At 37.2% G+C, this 18225-nt stretch overlaps 1 protein-coding gene across 1 annotated transcript; it reads right to left on the bottom strand.

Moving 5' to 3' along the window:
- Positions 1 to 7316: 7316 nt before the first annotated feature.
- Positions 7317 to 9669, bottom strand: LOC141392366 (uncharacterized). The gene is made up of 2 exons (XM_073965315.1): positions 8493 to 9669; positions 7317 to 7465 (listed from the first exon to the last, which is right to left on the bottom strand). Exons 1-2 carry the CDS (start codon positions 9667 to 9669, stop codon positions 7317 to 7319), a joined length of 1326 nt encoding a protein of 441 aa, XP_073821416.1.
- Between the last annotated feature and the right edge of the window lie 8556 nt (positions 9670 to 18225).

Genomic DNA, 18225 nt, shown 5'->3' with positions numbered 1-18225 from the left:
CAATACATACTTTTAGAGGGATGACGTCAAAAACAAAAATATTCTCCATCAAATTTCATAATGTAGTTTTCATAAAAAGTATTATTTCTAGATATATGGTTTGTTTTGAGACTTATAGTGAAATTTTATGTTAAATTTTTCTTCTTTCGACACTTTTCATATAGAACTAAGTTTCATGCTATTTTCGTGCAATTTCATCAAAAAAATTTAAGATTATTTTGTGTTTTTCGGCAAAATTGATACTGATATTTTTGGGATATACAATAAAAATAGGGACTTAAATTCTTTAGTGACCTATATTTAATGGAGAATATTTCTGTCTTTGACGTCATCCCTCTAAAATTATGTCTTGTGGTATTTTTTTGGAGTATACTCAGATGAGATTCCTGGTGTTTAAATCAGTTTCACAGATTTGGTGTTTTCAGAGACCTATGACGAACCATTTTGTAGAGTTTTTGAATGACCAAAAAGACCCCTGTGATGAACCACATGAGGGTTAATATTTGTAATAAAAATATTCCCCACATCCTCCTTAGTAAAGTTGTAAAAGACACTCATAACTCGAATGTTTCGGAAAAATTAGAAATGTGCGGGATTTGCCCGCCTACTTAGGTTCCTTTCTGTTGTAAACTGTAAAAACGTCGATACACGTGTTTCACATTTTTAGCTCTACTTTTATATTTCAATCGGGTTTCCTTCCCATCATTAAAAAATAGAATTTTGTTGTCCTTTTTTTCAAAAAAAATGATCTTCCCCAATTTTTATTTGATTCGCACTATAAAAGCGACCTGTACTTTGATTACAAAAATACATGGACAGACGGACAGACATGCATAAATCGGCTCAGAAAGTGATTCTATGTATATCCCTAAAAGGACCTGTGGGTCTATCTCGCCGTCTTTTTTCATGTTACATACAAATTCACAAAGACACCATACCCCTTACCACAGTATGGCGTAGGGTATAAATAACGCATTTGCTCTGAAGGAAAATGCTTAAAATTTGACAATACAAAGTTTGGGAAGTGGTGTTGACATAAGGAAATGGTTTTGGAAATTCGTACTTATGTGTACGAAAAGTACTAAATGGTACAAAATTTAGTACAACAAATTTAAGGATTTCAGACCTATCCGTACACCCAGCTAGGTCTGAAATCCTTAAATTTGGAATTAAGATTAATTTTGGAGTGTATGATTGAGTTATAGAGGTGGTTTTGGTAATTCGTACTTGTGTGTGCAAATAGTACTAAATGGTACTAAATTTGGTACAATTTGGATTTGGGTGAGCGGATAGAGCTGGAAACCTGAAATTTGGAATTAAGATTACCATTGGTGTAAAGAATTGAGATAGGTTTGGAAATTCGTACTAATGTTAACGAAAAGTACTAAATGGTACTAAATTTAGAACAACTTAGATTTGGGTGAACGGATAGAGCTGAAATCCTGAAATTTGGAATTAAGATTACTTTTGGAGTGTAACATCGAGTTATGGAGGAAGTTTTGAAAATTCATACTTTTGTGTACGAATAGTACTAAGTGTACTAAATTTAGTACAACTTGGATTTTGGAGAACAGATGGAGCTGGAATCCTGAAATTTGGATTTAAGATTACAGTTGGAGTGTAGGATTGAGATATGCAGGTATTTGTGGTACTTATGTGTACTAAATGGTACTAAATTTGGTACAATTTGAATTTAGGTGAACGGATAGAGATGAAATCCTGAAATCTGGAATTAAGATTACTGCTGAAGTAAAGAATTGAGGTAGTTTTGGAAATTCATACTTATGTATACGAAAAGTACTAAATGGTACAAAATTTGGTACAATTTGGAGTTTGGAGAACGGATATAGCAGGAATCTTGAAATTTGGAACGAAGATTACAGTTGGAATTTAGGATTGAGATATTCAGGTAGTTTTGCTACTTATTTCTGCTAAATGGTACTAAATTTTGTACAATTTGAATTTGGGTGAACGGATAGAGATGAAATCGTGAAATCTGGAGTATAGGAATGAGGTAGTTTTCTAAATTCGAACTTATGTGAATGAAAAGTACTAAATGGTACTAGATTTGATACAATTTGGATTTGGGGGAATCGATTTTCGATTCTTTTAGATTCTAGCCGCATCATCCAACCGAAATTGCTTAAATCTGAATGGAATATACGTAATTTATGGTGGAGGGGAATAATAAAAACCTGCGTTAGACAATTGGTTTCGAGACTCATCACAATATTCATTTCCCTACTTGCTGTGTCAAAATTTTGCGAAAATCGTCGTATTTGAACCAAACCTTAAACCTGCGCGAAATTGGCATTTTCCTTAAAACTGGCAAAAAATCAAATATCGCAAAAAGTCACAGAAAAACGTTATTCTGTACAAGATATATTATAAATAAAATAAACCCCCGTTGGAAAAATTAAAAATTGGAGAAATTAAAAAAATTGACGTAAAACATATGTAGCCCGAAACGTCATCGAAAATTAGAATAAATAATGGGTTATAAAACTATTTCATTTAATTAAATACCGTTATGATATATCAAAATTAGCAAAGATTCCACAATAAAATATTTGTAGAACACATAGGGGGGCTGCAGGACAACTTTCACTGCTTTTTTTGCAAGGTTGGACAGTTTTTAGGTTAAATGAACTCAGGACAGTTTGACATACTACCATGTGTTGTGTTGTTTAAAGCGACTTGAAAAAATCACTTTTCAAAAAAATTGGAATTTATTTGTGAACATTTTCGCGGTTTAGTGCTTGCAAAAGTGTATAAGTCATGCTGGAGAAAATTTGAGAAAACAATGAAACTTTGATAAATATTCGCGTTTTCATTTTTAGGCCAAAAACATTTCTAGTAACGCTCGTATTTGCAGAGTACGTAAAAATTCTTTAAATAAAATTTCCAATCGTTTCGTTTCGTATTTTCCATAGGAACAATACAAAACGAAACATAACCCTCGTTGGCCGAGCTCGCTGTTTAGTTTCGTTTTGTTTACATTCGTGAGTACGAACAAAACGAAAAGCGAAAAGTACTCAACTCCACAACAACAGATAGAAAACGGAATAGTTCAAAAACGTTTGGTGGTTGATAAAATTCAATGTGGTATGCTGATTGGTGGTTGATAAAATTCACTGTGGTATGCTGATGCTAACTTATAGGGTTGTTAAAATCACATGTGCGTGTGTCTGAGTGTGTCATTGACAATACGCACGGGAAACGTTTCCCAAAAATACTTTTTGTTTCGGTGGTGAATGAAACAACTTGGCAAAGCATAGCCGAAGTTACATTTCACCAATCGTACGGTTTCCATCTTTTTACGTTGAAAAGTTTGTGTTTTTGTTTTGGTTGTGAGAATGAAACGATTCAGAGAAGCTGAAAAGTTTGTGGCGTTGTGTGATTGGTACGGGAATCGTTTTGTTTCTTTCCGTTCATTGCGTATTTGTCCATATTATACATCAAATAGAAGGCCATTCTGTTTTTAACGTTTCATATTCAAAAACAAAATTCGTAAGTATTTCTGAATTCGTGATGAAGAAGGCATGGTCGACATCTGTTGACTAATTGGTTGCAATCCGTGATAAGTTTGGCTTCTCGCTCTGTCATGTCGTTCACTACTTTCAAGTTGTCTACTATCCTTTGCCCCTTCTAGTACTTGTGGTAGTTCTGAGACCAAGTAGCAGGAAATTTTTCATGAAATTCGTTTTTAATGTTTAATCTCGTGAGCAACAAGTTCGCCTGATTTGTAATTACGCCTGGTAGAACTTTCTTTTAGGATTTTCGGCAGTATCCTATGGGAATCGCCTGCTCGGTGGTGGTTATATGCTTCGATACAACAACATCAAAATACCTAATTTTAGCTAATTCGGCTGAAATCGGGCGACTGCGTTATATGTATACTACAACGCGTTTCTATGTCCACAATTTTTGTTGTAGAGATTTTTGACCACTGGAAACCATTAATGTCATATTCCACCAAATTTTGCTCGAAAAATCAGATAAAACAAGTAAAAACGGCGTTAAGTTCAGCCACGCCGAACTTGTTATACCCTCCACCACGAGTTGTATTGAAGTAAAATGAAAAAAATTAGCTTCCTTTCATTTAGGAAGAAGACTAAATACAAAATTTCAGCAATTTCGGTAAAACAATGTGGCTAATCTACAAAATACCAAAATTCGGGAGGTACCGTTCTATGGGGGCTCTATCAAGACGTCGAAATACTCCTACAAATATCTGGCGGAAAGTTTTTTGACTCAAAGATATTGACGTCACAGCTTGCAAGACTACGAAAATCGGGAGATACCGTTCTATGGGGGCTATATCGAAACGTGGGCCTATAGGGACGAATTTCAGTTGGAAACGTTTTTATCTCCAAGGCCACAACCCCCAAAATACCGAAAATCGGGAGGTACCGTTCTATGTGGGCTATATGAAGGCGTAAACCTTTGCCGACAGTTTTCTGGGGGAAAGTTTTATACTAAGACGAAGACTAAATACCAAATTTGTGCTATTTCGGTGGAATATTAAAGCCATAACCTTCAAAATACTGAAAATGTGGGGGCTACATGAAGGCGTAGACCTATACCGACAAATTTTGGGGGGAAAGTTGAATACCTCCAACGAAGACTAAATACCAAATTTCAGCCATTTCGGTGGGTTATACCGACAAATTTAGTGGGTTATACCGACAAATTTAGAGCAGAAAATTGATTATGAAGACTAAATACCAAATGTCAGCAAATTTCTGAGAAAAAGTTTTATACTTCAAAAGAAGGCTAAATACCAAATTTCAGCCACTCCGGAGGAATATTGATGCGTGGGCCTACACCGACAAATTTCTTTGGGGGAAAGTTTTATGCCCCCAATGAAGACTAAGTGCCAAATTTCAGCCATTTCGGTGTGAGAATGAGGCTAAAACTTTCAAAATACCCCCCGTTCTATGGGGGCTATATCAAAACGTGGACCGATATAACCCATTTGCAAAACCAAACATCCTAGGAGTAATAGAAACTGCTATACCAAAGTGCAAAGCTCTATCTTAAAAATTGCGAGATGTATCTTGATTTCAGCAGATGGACGGACAGACAGACCGACATGGTTATATCGACTTAGAGTTTTACCCTGATCAGGAATATATATATATATATACTTTATAGGGTCTCCGATGAATATTTCGATGTGTTACAAACGTAATGACGAATTTAATTATACCCTCCATATTATGGTGGACGGTATAAAAACTCGAAATCCTTGGTACCGTTATATGGGGCCATACCAAAAAGTGGACCTATGTCCGCAATTTTTGGTGTCAAAGTTTTTTAACCACTCCTAAATGCCAAATGATATACCTTAAATCGGGGGTGGACCTATGTCCACAACTTTTGGTGTATACGTTCTTTATTCACTACGAACACTTAATGCTGAATTATACCCAATTCAGACCTAAAATGTTCATAAAAACTTAAAAATTCTTGTAATTGGATGGTATCGGTGTTTGTGGGCTCTACTAAAACCAGGATTCATGTCTACAATTTTTAATGGAGAAGTTTGTTGACCATTAGGAACCCTAAATGCCAATTTAGGCTGAAAATGTAGATAATAACTTCCAAATAACTGAATCCGGTCGGTACTGGTATATGGGAGGCTTTACCAAAACGTGACCTATTAATAGAAAAGTTTTCGGACCACGAACCAAACCTCAAATGCCATTTCACAGATCTAAAAATGTAGGTAAAGTAGTATCTGAAATCCAGCGGTAATGTTATATTTCCGCGTCATATCTAAATTTTTTTGGATGTTAGAGTGATTACCACAGACGAACGGACACGCATAGATCGACTCAGAATTTCAGTATGTCGCCACCGGTCTGGAACAGTTCGACAGACAGCCCATCAGTCTTATTATTCTTCACCAGATTATGCTGCCATGACCTACCTTTAGCTATGTAGGTGGTAAACACTCAATGCTGTCGTTTGAGATTATGGTGAGGCAGTTTTAAGAGATTGGGCTATTCCTTGCCAATGCGCTTCCACAATATCGGGACAGGAAGTGCCGTCTTCCAGCATGTGGGTAAGTTGAGCGGATTAGGGTTATTCTAAAAAATTTTTAAAATCAAAAAAATTAAGAAGTTTTTTATGACGTTTAAGATAAATTCCTAAATAACAAAGCAAATATTAATAAAAGTTTTTCTTCTTTGTTTTGTAAAATAACAAATTTTTCACCCTGGTATAAATGAACAATTTTATTAACAAATTTTAAAAAAAATAAGAAAACAAATATTAATTATTCGAGCCCACTACCAAGTGGATCTTAAAATTTTTGTAATTGACTGTAGCTTAACTCAAAAAAAAAAAAAATCAAGAAAATCGAAGAGTGCAATCATTGCTAAAAAATTAAATCGAGAAAACTGCACCAAAGCAAACTGCGATTTTTTTATTTATTATTACAGAGCATATAAAAAAACAAAAGAAAACGATTTTTTTCTATGTAGGCCAATATTAAATAAGTTATGAGTATCTATATATATATAAAAATGGTGTAAAAAATGTATAGTAATTCATAAAATGAGAACGGCTAGGCCGATTTCTGTAAAATTTTTTGTCAGTTATTCGTATTTTCGAGGAGAAGGTCTTTACGGAAGAAAATTTTGGAAAATCTCTCTTGAAAATACGGAAAATTCGAAAATTGAGTTTTTGTATGAAATTTTATTCCTTAATAGCGAGACGAAGTTCGCCGGGTCCGCTAGTTTCTTTATAAAATACGACTTTTTCAAAGTGTGATATCTTCGCAATCGTAAGGCAAAAAAACTTAAAATTTTTGCTGATGAGCAGCATCAACACAGCAAAAAATAAAGAAAATCAAAATCCACTTGTTTGTTTTTTTTTTTCCTTTATTCATTCCACCTGGGAACATAGGGCATTTACAAGAAAATTCCATTCTTCTCTATTATTACATATAAATTGAACTTCTTGCCAGGACATGTTTAATCTTTTAAGTTCCATAGAAACTGTTCAGCGCCACGTGTTTCTGGGCCTTCCTGGACGTCTAGTGCCTTGGGGGTTCCAATCTAGGGCACATCTGGAGATGCTACCAGCATCTTTTCGAAGTGTGTGGCCTATCCACTTCCATTTTCTTCTTGTAATCTGGCGTTTTATTGGTTCTTCATTGGTTTTGTTCCACAATTCAAGATTAGATATTGTGTTTGGCCAAAAGATGCCGCAAATTCTTCTTAAGCATCTGTTTATGAAGGCTTGTAGTTTTTGAATTATTCCGTTTGAAAAGAGCCAGGTTTCGCTCCCATATAGCAAAATTGGTTTTACGCATGCGTTGAATAAGCGCAGTTTTGTTTGAGCGAGAGATGTTGTGTCCTCCATGTTTTGCTAAGGCGACCAAACGCAGATCTGGCTTTATTTAGCTTACTGTTGACATCTTCTTCCACTCCTCCGTCAATATCCATGAAGCATCCTAAATAGCAAAACGATTTCACATATTGTATTGTTGCGTTGTTAATTTGTATGTGGTTGTCATTTGAATAATTTATGCGCATTGCATGCGTCTTCTTTGTATTAATTTCGAGGCCAACATCTTTGGCTAGAAGAACAAGCTCGTTCACTTTATCTTGCATGTCGGTAAACTTGTGCGACATAAGACAAATATCATCGGCAAAGTCCAGGTCTTCTAGTTGTCGATGGAGAGTCCAAATAATACCTCTTTTCTTCGAACATATCTTCTCCATGATTTCGTCGAGAACTACCGCAAAAAGTAACGGGGATAAGGGACAACCTTGTTTCTCCCCAGCGTTAGTTGTGAAAGGCTCACTCATTAAGTTGTTATGTTTTACTTGAAGAGTTGCGTTATTATACATTGATTTTATGATATTTATAATTTTTGACGGCACACGCTTTTTTTGTAATGCGGACCAAATTGCATTGCGTTTAATAGAATCGAACGCTTTTCGAAAATCTATGAAGACGAGATAAAGTGGTGTTCGCCATTCTATAGATTGTTCTATTATTACGCGCAGGGTGTTTGTCTGGTCGACGCAGCTTCGATGTGGGCGGAACCCAGCCTGTTCATCCCGCAACGTTTTTTCAATGGGTTGCAGTCTGTCATTTATTATGATTGCAATAATTTTATAAACGGCGTTAAGCAGGGTGATTCCCCGCCAGTTATCGCATTGTTTCAGATCACCTTTTTTCGGCAGTTTAATTATGGTGCCTTTCGTCCATGCGCTAGGTAGCCACTCATTTATCCACGCCTCGTTTATGTGCGAGTGTATAATTCTTGCCGATGTTGTGGGGTCGACTTGAAGGAGTTCGGGTGGTATACCGTCTTCTCCTGGCGCCTTGTTTCTTTTCAGTTTAATTATGGCTGATGCAATTTCAGCTATTGTGGGGGCATCAGTATTTATGGAGTTATCCACATTTTGATTTTCATTAACTTGCTGGACCAAGTGGACGGACTCGCTATCATCACCATCGATATCGCTTACTTTTTTCAAAATGCTGTTTCCAACGTTTCGTTTGTTCTTCGGCGTTTGTTAATAGTTTACCGTTCATGTCTCTTATTGGTTGTGAACGGATTTGCGAATTGTTTGTATAGCGTTTTATTATTTTGTAGAGCTCTTTCATGTTGTTTGATCCCGCTGCTGCCTCTGCTTCCTTTGCCATTGCTTCTGCGTAAATCCTTTTGTCGTTTCGCGCCGATCGTTTTACCATTTTTGCCACCGTTTTATATCGGTCCTTCTTCGATACATCACCTAAGGCTTGTTGCTTTATACGATTTCGCTCCTGGATTAGACTCCAGGTGTCGTCTGAGATCCATTCCTTTCGTTCGCTTTTCTTGGTGTATCCAACGTGAGTTATTGCTATGTTTTTGAGCTTGTTGCAGGCTTCTTCCCACGATGTTATATTGTTTGGGGGAGTGTGTGCTCTAAGGTTATTTGCTATCTCTAAGCGTTTTTCTTCATTCTTTAGTAATTTTAAGTCAAATCGCCTTTGTGTACGTTGGGTGTTGTTGTTACGTACACATTTTAGTTTAACTTTGAGCGTTGCCATTACGAGCTCGTGGTCGCTATCAATATCGGCGCTACGTTTGGTGCGCACATCTAAGAGTGAACTTCTCCATGATTTTCTGATGCATATGTGGTCGATTTGATTTTGTGTTTTGCCATCTGGAGATGTCCATGTATACTTGTGTATCCGTTTATGTGGGAAAAGTGAGCCTCCTATTACCAGCTGCGTTGCTTGACAAAATTCAACCAGACGTTCGCCATTGTCATTCCTCGTACCCATTCCGTGCTTTCCCATGATGTGGGATAGTCCTTCATTTTCACAACCGATTTTTGCGTTGAAGTCGCCAAGTAGAATCAGCAAGTCTCTGTTGGCTATACCATTTATGGTGGTGGTCAATTGTTCGTAGAACATGTTTTTCGCTGACTCCTCTGCTTCTTCGGTGGGTACATATTTTTTGGTGACAAATTTTTTAATATGGGAATAGAACCGCGCTGTGATTATTCTATCGTTCACTGGATTGTACGAGTGGAGGGATTTTTGCATGTTGTTTGAGATGATAAAGCCTACACCACTTTCGCTTTTGTCATCCTTTCCACTATAAATAATTTTGTTTCCATTGGCAGACGTCAGGTCTCCATTGCCACGCCATCGCATTTCGCTAATGCCAAGGATGTCAATTTTGAGTTCGCTCATTTGTTTTTCGACTTGTGCAAGCCTTGATGTTTCTCTTAGGGTCCTCACGTTCCATTGTGCTATTCTTATCCGTTTTCGAGTGCCAAATGCTGTCATCGGGTTTGGGGGAGTTCTTTGTTTATTTCTTGTATATGTTTCATTAATCGTGGTTGTTTCAGACAAGCGGGTGATTGGTCCACTGTGTCCTATGCCAATTTAAAGCCACCATCCTGGCTTGTACTGGGAACTTTTATATATGGAGCCGCTTGATGCAAGACAGACGCTCGATAATATGTTCACTCTCGCAGTTCCTTTGCCGTTTTGTTCAGTGTTTGAAACACGCCTCCGGATTATTGTATATATCGCTGTTCCGATCCATCTGATCTCCACCGGTATACACTACGTATTCAGCTGCTGCCCTGCGTACGACTTGTTGGTCCACGGAGGTATTTTATTTCCCTCCTACCCTTCGGCTGAGCCGAGGAGCATTCCCCCATCCGCCACCCGGGGGACGCGCCCGATGGAGGTTTCAAGTTCCCCACACGGGCCACTTTTTTGTAAAGTGCCCGATTTCACTCAGAACGGATTCATCAGGCTTGTGCAAACCTGTTGCGTTTGCAGCGCTTAAACATCCAGCTTCTGAGACAACACTAAGACGAGTGCGTACCTTGAATGCTACAAGGAAATGATTCGAATAAATGTTCGCTTGGACATCTAACACACTGGAAAACACCAAAGTTATTTTCCCTCGCAATTTTAGGATTATGCTCTCTCTAGGCGTCCGTAGAATATATCCTTGGTATGTTCATATTTCTTTTCAGTCGAGGCATAGACGCAGGTGGGACCGATGTTATATTTATACGGATTGTGGCAATTCTCTCATCTACCGGCAGGTAAGGTTTTAAGTCCCTGATTTACCATAAAACGCCTAGCTCATGTTTAGTTTCATATAGCGCGTAATCGCTTGTGATCTTTACGACAGCCCGATTTCATCGCACATCCTGTAAGACGATAATATCAGCTTTGTACTTTCCAAGCACATCCGCCAGTGCGCAAACTGCACCTACTCTATAAAGAGTCAAGACATTCCAGGCGCATATTCGCAGATTATGGTCCTTATAACGTCTTCGGCGGTCGTCAACTTTAGGGGCTTTGTTTATCTTTGTTTTTTTCTACCATCTTCCATAATCACGGTGCGCCTTAACTAATTTTAAATGGAAGGTGCTTACACCTGGGAAGTTTTTGCAGATTCTGATACTACAATGATCATAGATGAGAAATATCAAGAAACAAAAAAAATCGCCGGAGGGATTTTCAAATAAATAGCGATTTAAGTTCACATTTTTAGGGGTTCTTTAGCTTTTTACGATTTTGCTTGGAAAGCGCGAGTCCAATGTAAATGGGCCTAAAGAAAATGTTGTTGCTGTGAAAATTCTACACAAGATTGGCCTTTATGATATTTTCGTAGGTTTTACTGTTTTTGAGATATAGAAGTTCAAATTGAGACAATGCACTGACTGTATCGCCTCCTTATAAAACAATATCATGCTCAGTGCGCCTTAACTAACTTTTGATGAAGGAGGCGATACAGTCAGTGCTAGAGATGGGCGCGTGCCTAAAAAATTAGGCACGAACATGCACGAACACGGACCAAAATTTTTATGCACATTCACGCACAAACACGGCGTTTTTCGAGAAGGCACGAACACGCACACTCACGCACGAAATTACAAAAAAAAGAGAAATCGATATACAGTGGGACAGCTAATTAGGGACAATAAATTCAGTTTAATAGATTACTCGATTCCATTTAAAAATGTGTAGATTTTGATGAAATAAAATTTGCATATAAGGTATTGCTAGAAGCACTATCGAGTGATGTCAAAACGTTCTGAAATTAACCAGATGTGGGGGAAGTATAACCCACTTTTCTAAACATTGTCCATATTAGACTGGCCAGCTAATTAGGGACATTAGTAGTAAAGTTCACTTTAAGGTTAACTGATGTACATTTTATACAAGAATAATCGTATTGGTTAGTTTATAGTGTATTCCACTGATTTCATGCTTTACCCCCGCCGAAAGTCCTTTAGGGGCCGAAGTATTACTATATTCCCTAATATTGTGATTTAAGCCTTATTTTCCGTTATAATGACATTTTATAACAAAAACAAGTAAGAACAGACTATAGTCGGACGGGGCCGACCATGTGATACCCTATACCACTATCCCTGTGCACTAGCTTTCCGGGCTAGCTTTTGATAAATGATAACTTTTATTTAAATGTATACACAAAAGTTTTGATCAATTTAACCCGCTAAATATTATCCGATCATACCGTTGACTTGCACGCTACTTCTTCATCTCAAACCAAAACTACGTTTAAAATTTCGCGCCGATCGGACTATTATTGCGACCTACAGAGCGGCTACAAAATCGAGCAAAAATTTTGTTTTTGGTCCATTTCATCCCTTTAACATTTCACGATCATCGCCAAAAACTAATCAGTTCTATTCTGGTCCAAACCCGACCTCCATACTAAATTTCGTGACAATCGGTCCATAATTGCGGCCTCTAGCTTGATTACAATTTTTAATGGACGGACAGACGGACGGACGGACGGACGGACACACATCGCTAAATCGCTTTATCTCGTCGAGATATGAAGTTTGGTATACCACATGAGGGGTCTACGACGAATATTTCGCGGCGTTACATGAATTTTTGGGAAAACAAACTTATTATACCCTTTTCCACATTGTGGTATAGGGTATAACTAAGATTTTAGTAACCCCAAACATCATTCCGAACCATACACTACAATTACCGCCCCATACTGGGTGTACAATTATCCTTGAATTACCTTTTTTAGGGCTCATTGTTAAAAATTGATTTTAAAAATGAAATCGATTTTTTCAAATTGGACCAATATTAAAGAAGTTATGAGTATTTCTTTGCATATAGTTTTCATAGAATTCGCCCTTTTCAATTCGCGAAATCCCTGGAGCCGTTGGTCGAAAAAAGTCTGAAAATAAACTGAAATGTTTTGTTGATGATCAGAATCACCACAGCAAAAAAAAAATAAAGGAAATAAAAAACCTCTTATCGAAAAATTGTCCAATTTCACTCAGAAATCCCCATATGTACTTCTAATTTTTCTAATCTTATTTAATTTCTATTCTTATTTAAAAACATTATTTTGTCCAAGTTAGAACTCAAAAGTTTAGTACGTCTTTCGTTGTGAATATTTCCATATGTGGAAAAATCTCCCGCTCGTTGCTGACCTGACGGGTATAGCCAAAAATTTCCTGGCTAATTGTTTTAAAAATTTTAGATTAGACTGTTTCCAAAAGAGTCTTTTTACCATTTTGATCCAAAAACTCTGAAAATTATTGTAAATGTAGCATTGTAATTTCCTGCTCATCATTAGAAAACTATATATTCTCACTTTGTATATCAAGTAACATTGCTTTTACATTAGCTAATAAAACAATTCGTCTCCTTAGACGACGGAAATAAAAATGTCCCTATAAGATGTGCCATTTTTGGTACAAATCCTTTAAGAAATGATTGTTTAGTTTTAGCTTTAAAATCTTTCATGAATTGAGTCAATGGTATCAATTGAGCAGACTTTCAAAAGTTTTTTTATACCAAAGGGCAAAGATGTGCATAGTAGGGTACTTTTCTGAGATTAATTTTTCGTTACACTCTTTGAATATTTTATGAAAACCCAATAGAGGTTCTAGCAAACTTTAAGTCAGATATACGATCCAACTCATTCTTTTGTAGGAAAATACTCTTAATCTCATTATGGACTTGGTATATGCTCTCAAGCAACGTGTTTAGCTCCGAGTGTTTAAAATATCTTACAAGGTTTTTTGGGCAGTCAATCAGTTTTCCCAATTCGGGAAGAAGATGTTTTTTAATAACATCATCCATAACAGATAATACAGTCAGATAAACATCCGATTTGCAATGAGAGTATATTGCGTTAACCCTCTGGGTAGTTTTTGTGTTTGCTTCTCTCATGAACAAAACAAATTGCATACAAACATCATCTTTTTTACTCATACTCTGGCCTCTCCATAAAAAAGGCAATAAGTACCACACTACAAAAACGAAGCAAATAATTTTAGACATTTTTTGGTCGGTTTTATATTCTTGTTCGATTTTCGTGTTTTATATGGTCTCTTGCACGACTTCTAAAGGGAGACCAAAAATTTAGCACGATCGTGTCACATAGTGCAGGTCGTGTTTAGTCGTGTCGTGCAAAATCGTGTCGAACAAAAAAACACGATCACGCACGGCCAAAAATTTATTCCGGCACGACACGCACAAACACGACGTTTTTCGAGAAGGCACGAACACGCAGTACTCACGGCACGACACGCGCCCACCTCTAGTCAGTGCATTGTCTCAATTTGAACTTCTATATCTCAAAAACGGTAAAACCTACGAAAATATCATAAAGGTCAATCTTGTGGAGAATTTGCACAGCTACAACATTTTTTTTACGTCTATTTACATAGGACTCGCGGTTTTCACGCAAAATCGTGAAAACCTAAAGAACCCCTAAAAACGTGAACTTAAATCGCGATTTATTTGAAAATCCCTCCGGCGATGTTTTTTTTGTTTATTGATATGTCTCATCTATGAACATTGTAGTTTCAGAATCTGTAAAAACTTCTCAGGTGTAAGCACCTTCCATTTAAATTTGGTTAAGGCACACCGTGTAATATGGAGGGTATAATTATATTTGTCATTCCGTTTGTAACACATCGAGACCCCATAAAGTATATATATTCTTGATCAGCATAAAATTCTATGTCGGTATAACCATGTCCGTCTGTCTGTTGAAATCAAGATACAGCTAGCAATGCTGAAATTTGGTATTTAGTCTTCGTTGGGGGTACAAAGCTTTCCACCTGAAATTTATCGGAATAGGTCCACGCCTTCATATAGACCCCATAGAACGGTACCACCCGATTTTCGGTATTTTGAAGGTTGTGGCCTCAATATTATATCGAAATGGCTGAAATTTGATATTTATTCTTCGTTTGGTGTAAAAAACTTTTCGCCTGAACTTCGTCGGTATAGGTCCACATATTTATATAGCCCCCATAGGGCGGTACCTGCCGATTTTTAGTATTTTGAAGGTTATGGCCTTAATATCGAAATGTCTGAAATTTGGTATTTAGTCTTCGTTGGGGATATAAAATTTTCCGCTGGTATAGGTTCACGCCTGTAATAACCCCCATAAAACAGTACCTTACAATTTTCGGTATTTTGGAAGGTTGTGGCCTCAATATCCCTGCCTCAATATCGGTATTGCTCACGTCTTCATATAGCCCCCATAGAACGGTACCCTCCGATCGGTGTTTAAAAACTTTTAGCCACATCATTTAAACGGAATAACGGAAATTTTGTATTTAGTCTTTGTTAAACGTACAAGACATTTATACCGGTACAAAATATCCCTTGCACGTCTTTGTATAGCCCCCATATAAGCGTGGCCACCATTTAAGATTTTTTGAAGTATTTAATCGCATTTTTCTAAATTTTTTTGTAAAATTTTCCAGCCGAGATTGCTGTAATTTGCCAGGAGTTCAAAAGCTCAATTCGAAAAATTGTAAATATTGATCCATGTTTCGGAAAGAACTACGATGACGCCCCATATGAGCTCTTTTGAAGGGAATACTATTATCAGTTGGGATATACTACTCCTGCAATAAGAAGAAGAGCTTAGTACATTCATAAACGAAAGGAACCTAATTATTCTTATTAAATTCAATACAGTTCGTGGTGGAGGTTATAAAAAGTTCGACGCGGACAAACTTAACGCCGTTCTTACTTGTTTTATAGTAGTATGTTTTAATTATGTTGGGTTACTAAGCCCTACGCTCACTGAACATTTGTATCGTCCTTATTGGCTTGACGCACGGCACATGTAAGCTCACTACCCTTTATTTTTATTGAAGGCAGTTCCGTAGGTGACACAACGGCGTGGTTAGTGTCCACATGAGGTGAATGAAGGGCCACTATAAGTCTTGAGCTTTGTCATGTTAAAGCCGGTCAGGACCGTTGCTATCTTCCATTCGCTACCCCAGTGGTATACCTTAAAATCTGAACCGATTACCACAATTTTTGTAGGATTCGTTTTTTAAAGCTTGCTTACTCTTACGCTCCGAAATCCACTAGATTTCACTAAGTTCTGAAATACACTTAAATGTTTACACTTATTATGAGGTAATTTCAAACACGGCACAATAATCAATCATTTAATTTGCTTTACATACATTCATATTTATGTATGTATGTATATTTCTGTTGAAAATTGAACGAAAATATATTTCCAGCTGGAAAACATTTAACTTTTGTTAAGTGTGTATTTTTGAATCAATTGAACCAATTTTTTCGGATACAAATCTGTGTATTGATGTACACATGTATGTATTATGTTATATTAATGACGGACATGTTTAAATGTAAATGATTCTATTCTATTATAGGACTGTCAACAAATTCATCCATGTCAACATTTGCATTTTGTTACACATTCATTTGCGGTCTGACTCTGTGTTCCATGTTTAAATTCGGTTTGTATTTCGTTGGTGTTGGTGATGGCGTTGGCTTTGGTGGCGACAGTGCTGGTGACGGTAGTGCTGATGTTAGCGGTTTTGAATTTGATCCCAAGTGTGAACAGCGTCCATATCAAATGAAAAAAACTAACCGAAGTGTAAAACACGTTACATTTTTAAATTCAAACACAATTTGCCAACACAAGTTTCTGAGCCTGCCGGCTGGATAAAAGTAACAACATTTGCGGTCCAGTATTTATGTATATATAGTTTTTTTTCGTCAGGATGTGTAAATGTTTTATGTGAATTTGTAGCATATCTAATCAGTGTAAAACGATATTGTTGTTTGTATGTATTTGTATGTGTGTACTTTTTACAACTTTGGTCAGTTTCGAGTTCAGTGACAGAGAAAAAATAATTCACACATTTTTGTAACATTGAAGTTAAACATCATATCCAAAACTCGAATTTAATATTTTGATTGGTACAACCGAAACAATGTCACACATTGATCATCATTTTGAATAAAATTAAAAACTCAACTTGTATAGACTTTGGATTTTAGAAAAATTGACAGTATGGATAGGAATTGAGCTGGTTTGAAAAAGTTGATATATTATGAAGTCGAAATCATCAGAAACACCCACCTTTTCTGATGATTTCGACTTCATGATATATCAATTTACTGAAAGGTTTTGTCACAGCTGATGGGATTGAACCTCAAAACTTCGAAACTGCAAGCGCACAGAGATGTCCCACCCAAGACAAGGACGAACAGATCAAAGATATATTTTACGAGCGCTTAGAAAAAACATATGACCGTTTTCCAGCCCATGACATTAAAATTATTCCAGAAGATTTTAATGCCAAAATTTGAAAAGAGAATACTTTTGGTCCAACGGTCGGAAAATTCAGTCTCCAGCTTTGCTTGCTTTGCAGCAGCAAAAAAACATGGTAGTTAGCAGCACCAGATTTAAGCATCTCGATCAAATCAGAAAACAAGAAACCAAATTGATCACGTTGTGATTAATAAGGAGATTTATCGAGCGTGTTGCGAGGAGCAAACATCGACTCTGATCACTATCTTGTTACAGCAAACATATGTACCCGTCTAAACATTGCAACTAAAGTACGAACACACACAACACGCAAGTTGGACATCGATAAGTTGCAAACACAACAGGTAGCCACAGCATATTCCACTCAACTGACCCAATTGCTTAATGAAAGCATCCCTCGTCCCGATAACATATCAGCACAGTGGCAAAGTATTGCCCACTCCATGCAAACAGCCGAAAAAATCCATTCTTGGATGCCAGAGGCCTCCACCAAGGAATCCATGGTATGACCAAGTGCCGTGCTGCTACCGAGTAGAGAAGAATGCGGGATACATGGATATTCTACAATCAGTAGCAACTCTTAGTAAACGAGAGAGGTATCTGTAGAAAAGGAGAGAATAAAGCGTATTTTCCGCAGAAAAAAGAGAGAAGCGGCAAAAGGAGAGAAAAAGTGGAATGATGACCTAAAATTCTACTAAAGAGTGTAACATCAAACTGATGGCCTTGGTTCAGGCAGATCCTTCTGTAGAGACCTGAAAAGTAATTTGGTAACTGATAGTGTGCTTAGGATTTGAAAAGAAAAGTTTTCCAAATTGTTGGTATCTAATATTATCGAAGATGGCGAAGATGCCACAGATTCAATCCCAGAAGATGACCAACATTAATCAAAGGCAGCAATCAACCGGCTGAAGAGTAATAAAGCAGCAGGAACCTCTGGCTTACTGGGCGAGCTGTTCAAAACCGAAGGCGAGACGTTGCTAAGTTGTATTCATCAGCTAGCACCATTTGCACCATCTGGCAGGAAGAACGAGTACCCGGCGATAGGAAACTGAGCATCCTGTGCCCTGTCTTCAAGAAAGGAGATAAGTCTGTATGCTCTAACTACAAAGTATTGCCAGGGA

Source organism: Musca autumnalis, unplaced genomic scaffold (genome assembly GCF_047663935.1).
Source record: "Musca autumnalis isolate F117 unplaced genomic scaffold, ASM4766393v1 scaffold_2, whole genome shotgun sequence".
Classification (NCBI taxonomy): Eukaryota; Metazoa; Arthropoda; class Insecta; order Diptera; family Muscidae; genus Musca; species Musca autumnalis.
Note: the sequence above shows the minus strand (reverse complement) of the source record. Positions and strands in the feature narration are given on the sequence as shown.

What these genes read in the sequence shown, in the direction of transcription:
- LOC141392366 (XM_073965315.1), bottom strand. Translation starts at nt 9,669, where the DNA reads ATGCGATGGCGTGGCAATGGAGACCTGACGTCTGCCAATGGAAACAAA. An exon ending in GAAACAGCATTTTGAAAAAA is followed by an intron (nt 7,466 to 8,492) that starts GTAAGCGATATC and finishes TTTGCTATTTAG; the next exon opens with GATGCTTCATGGATATTGAC.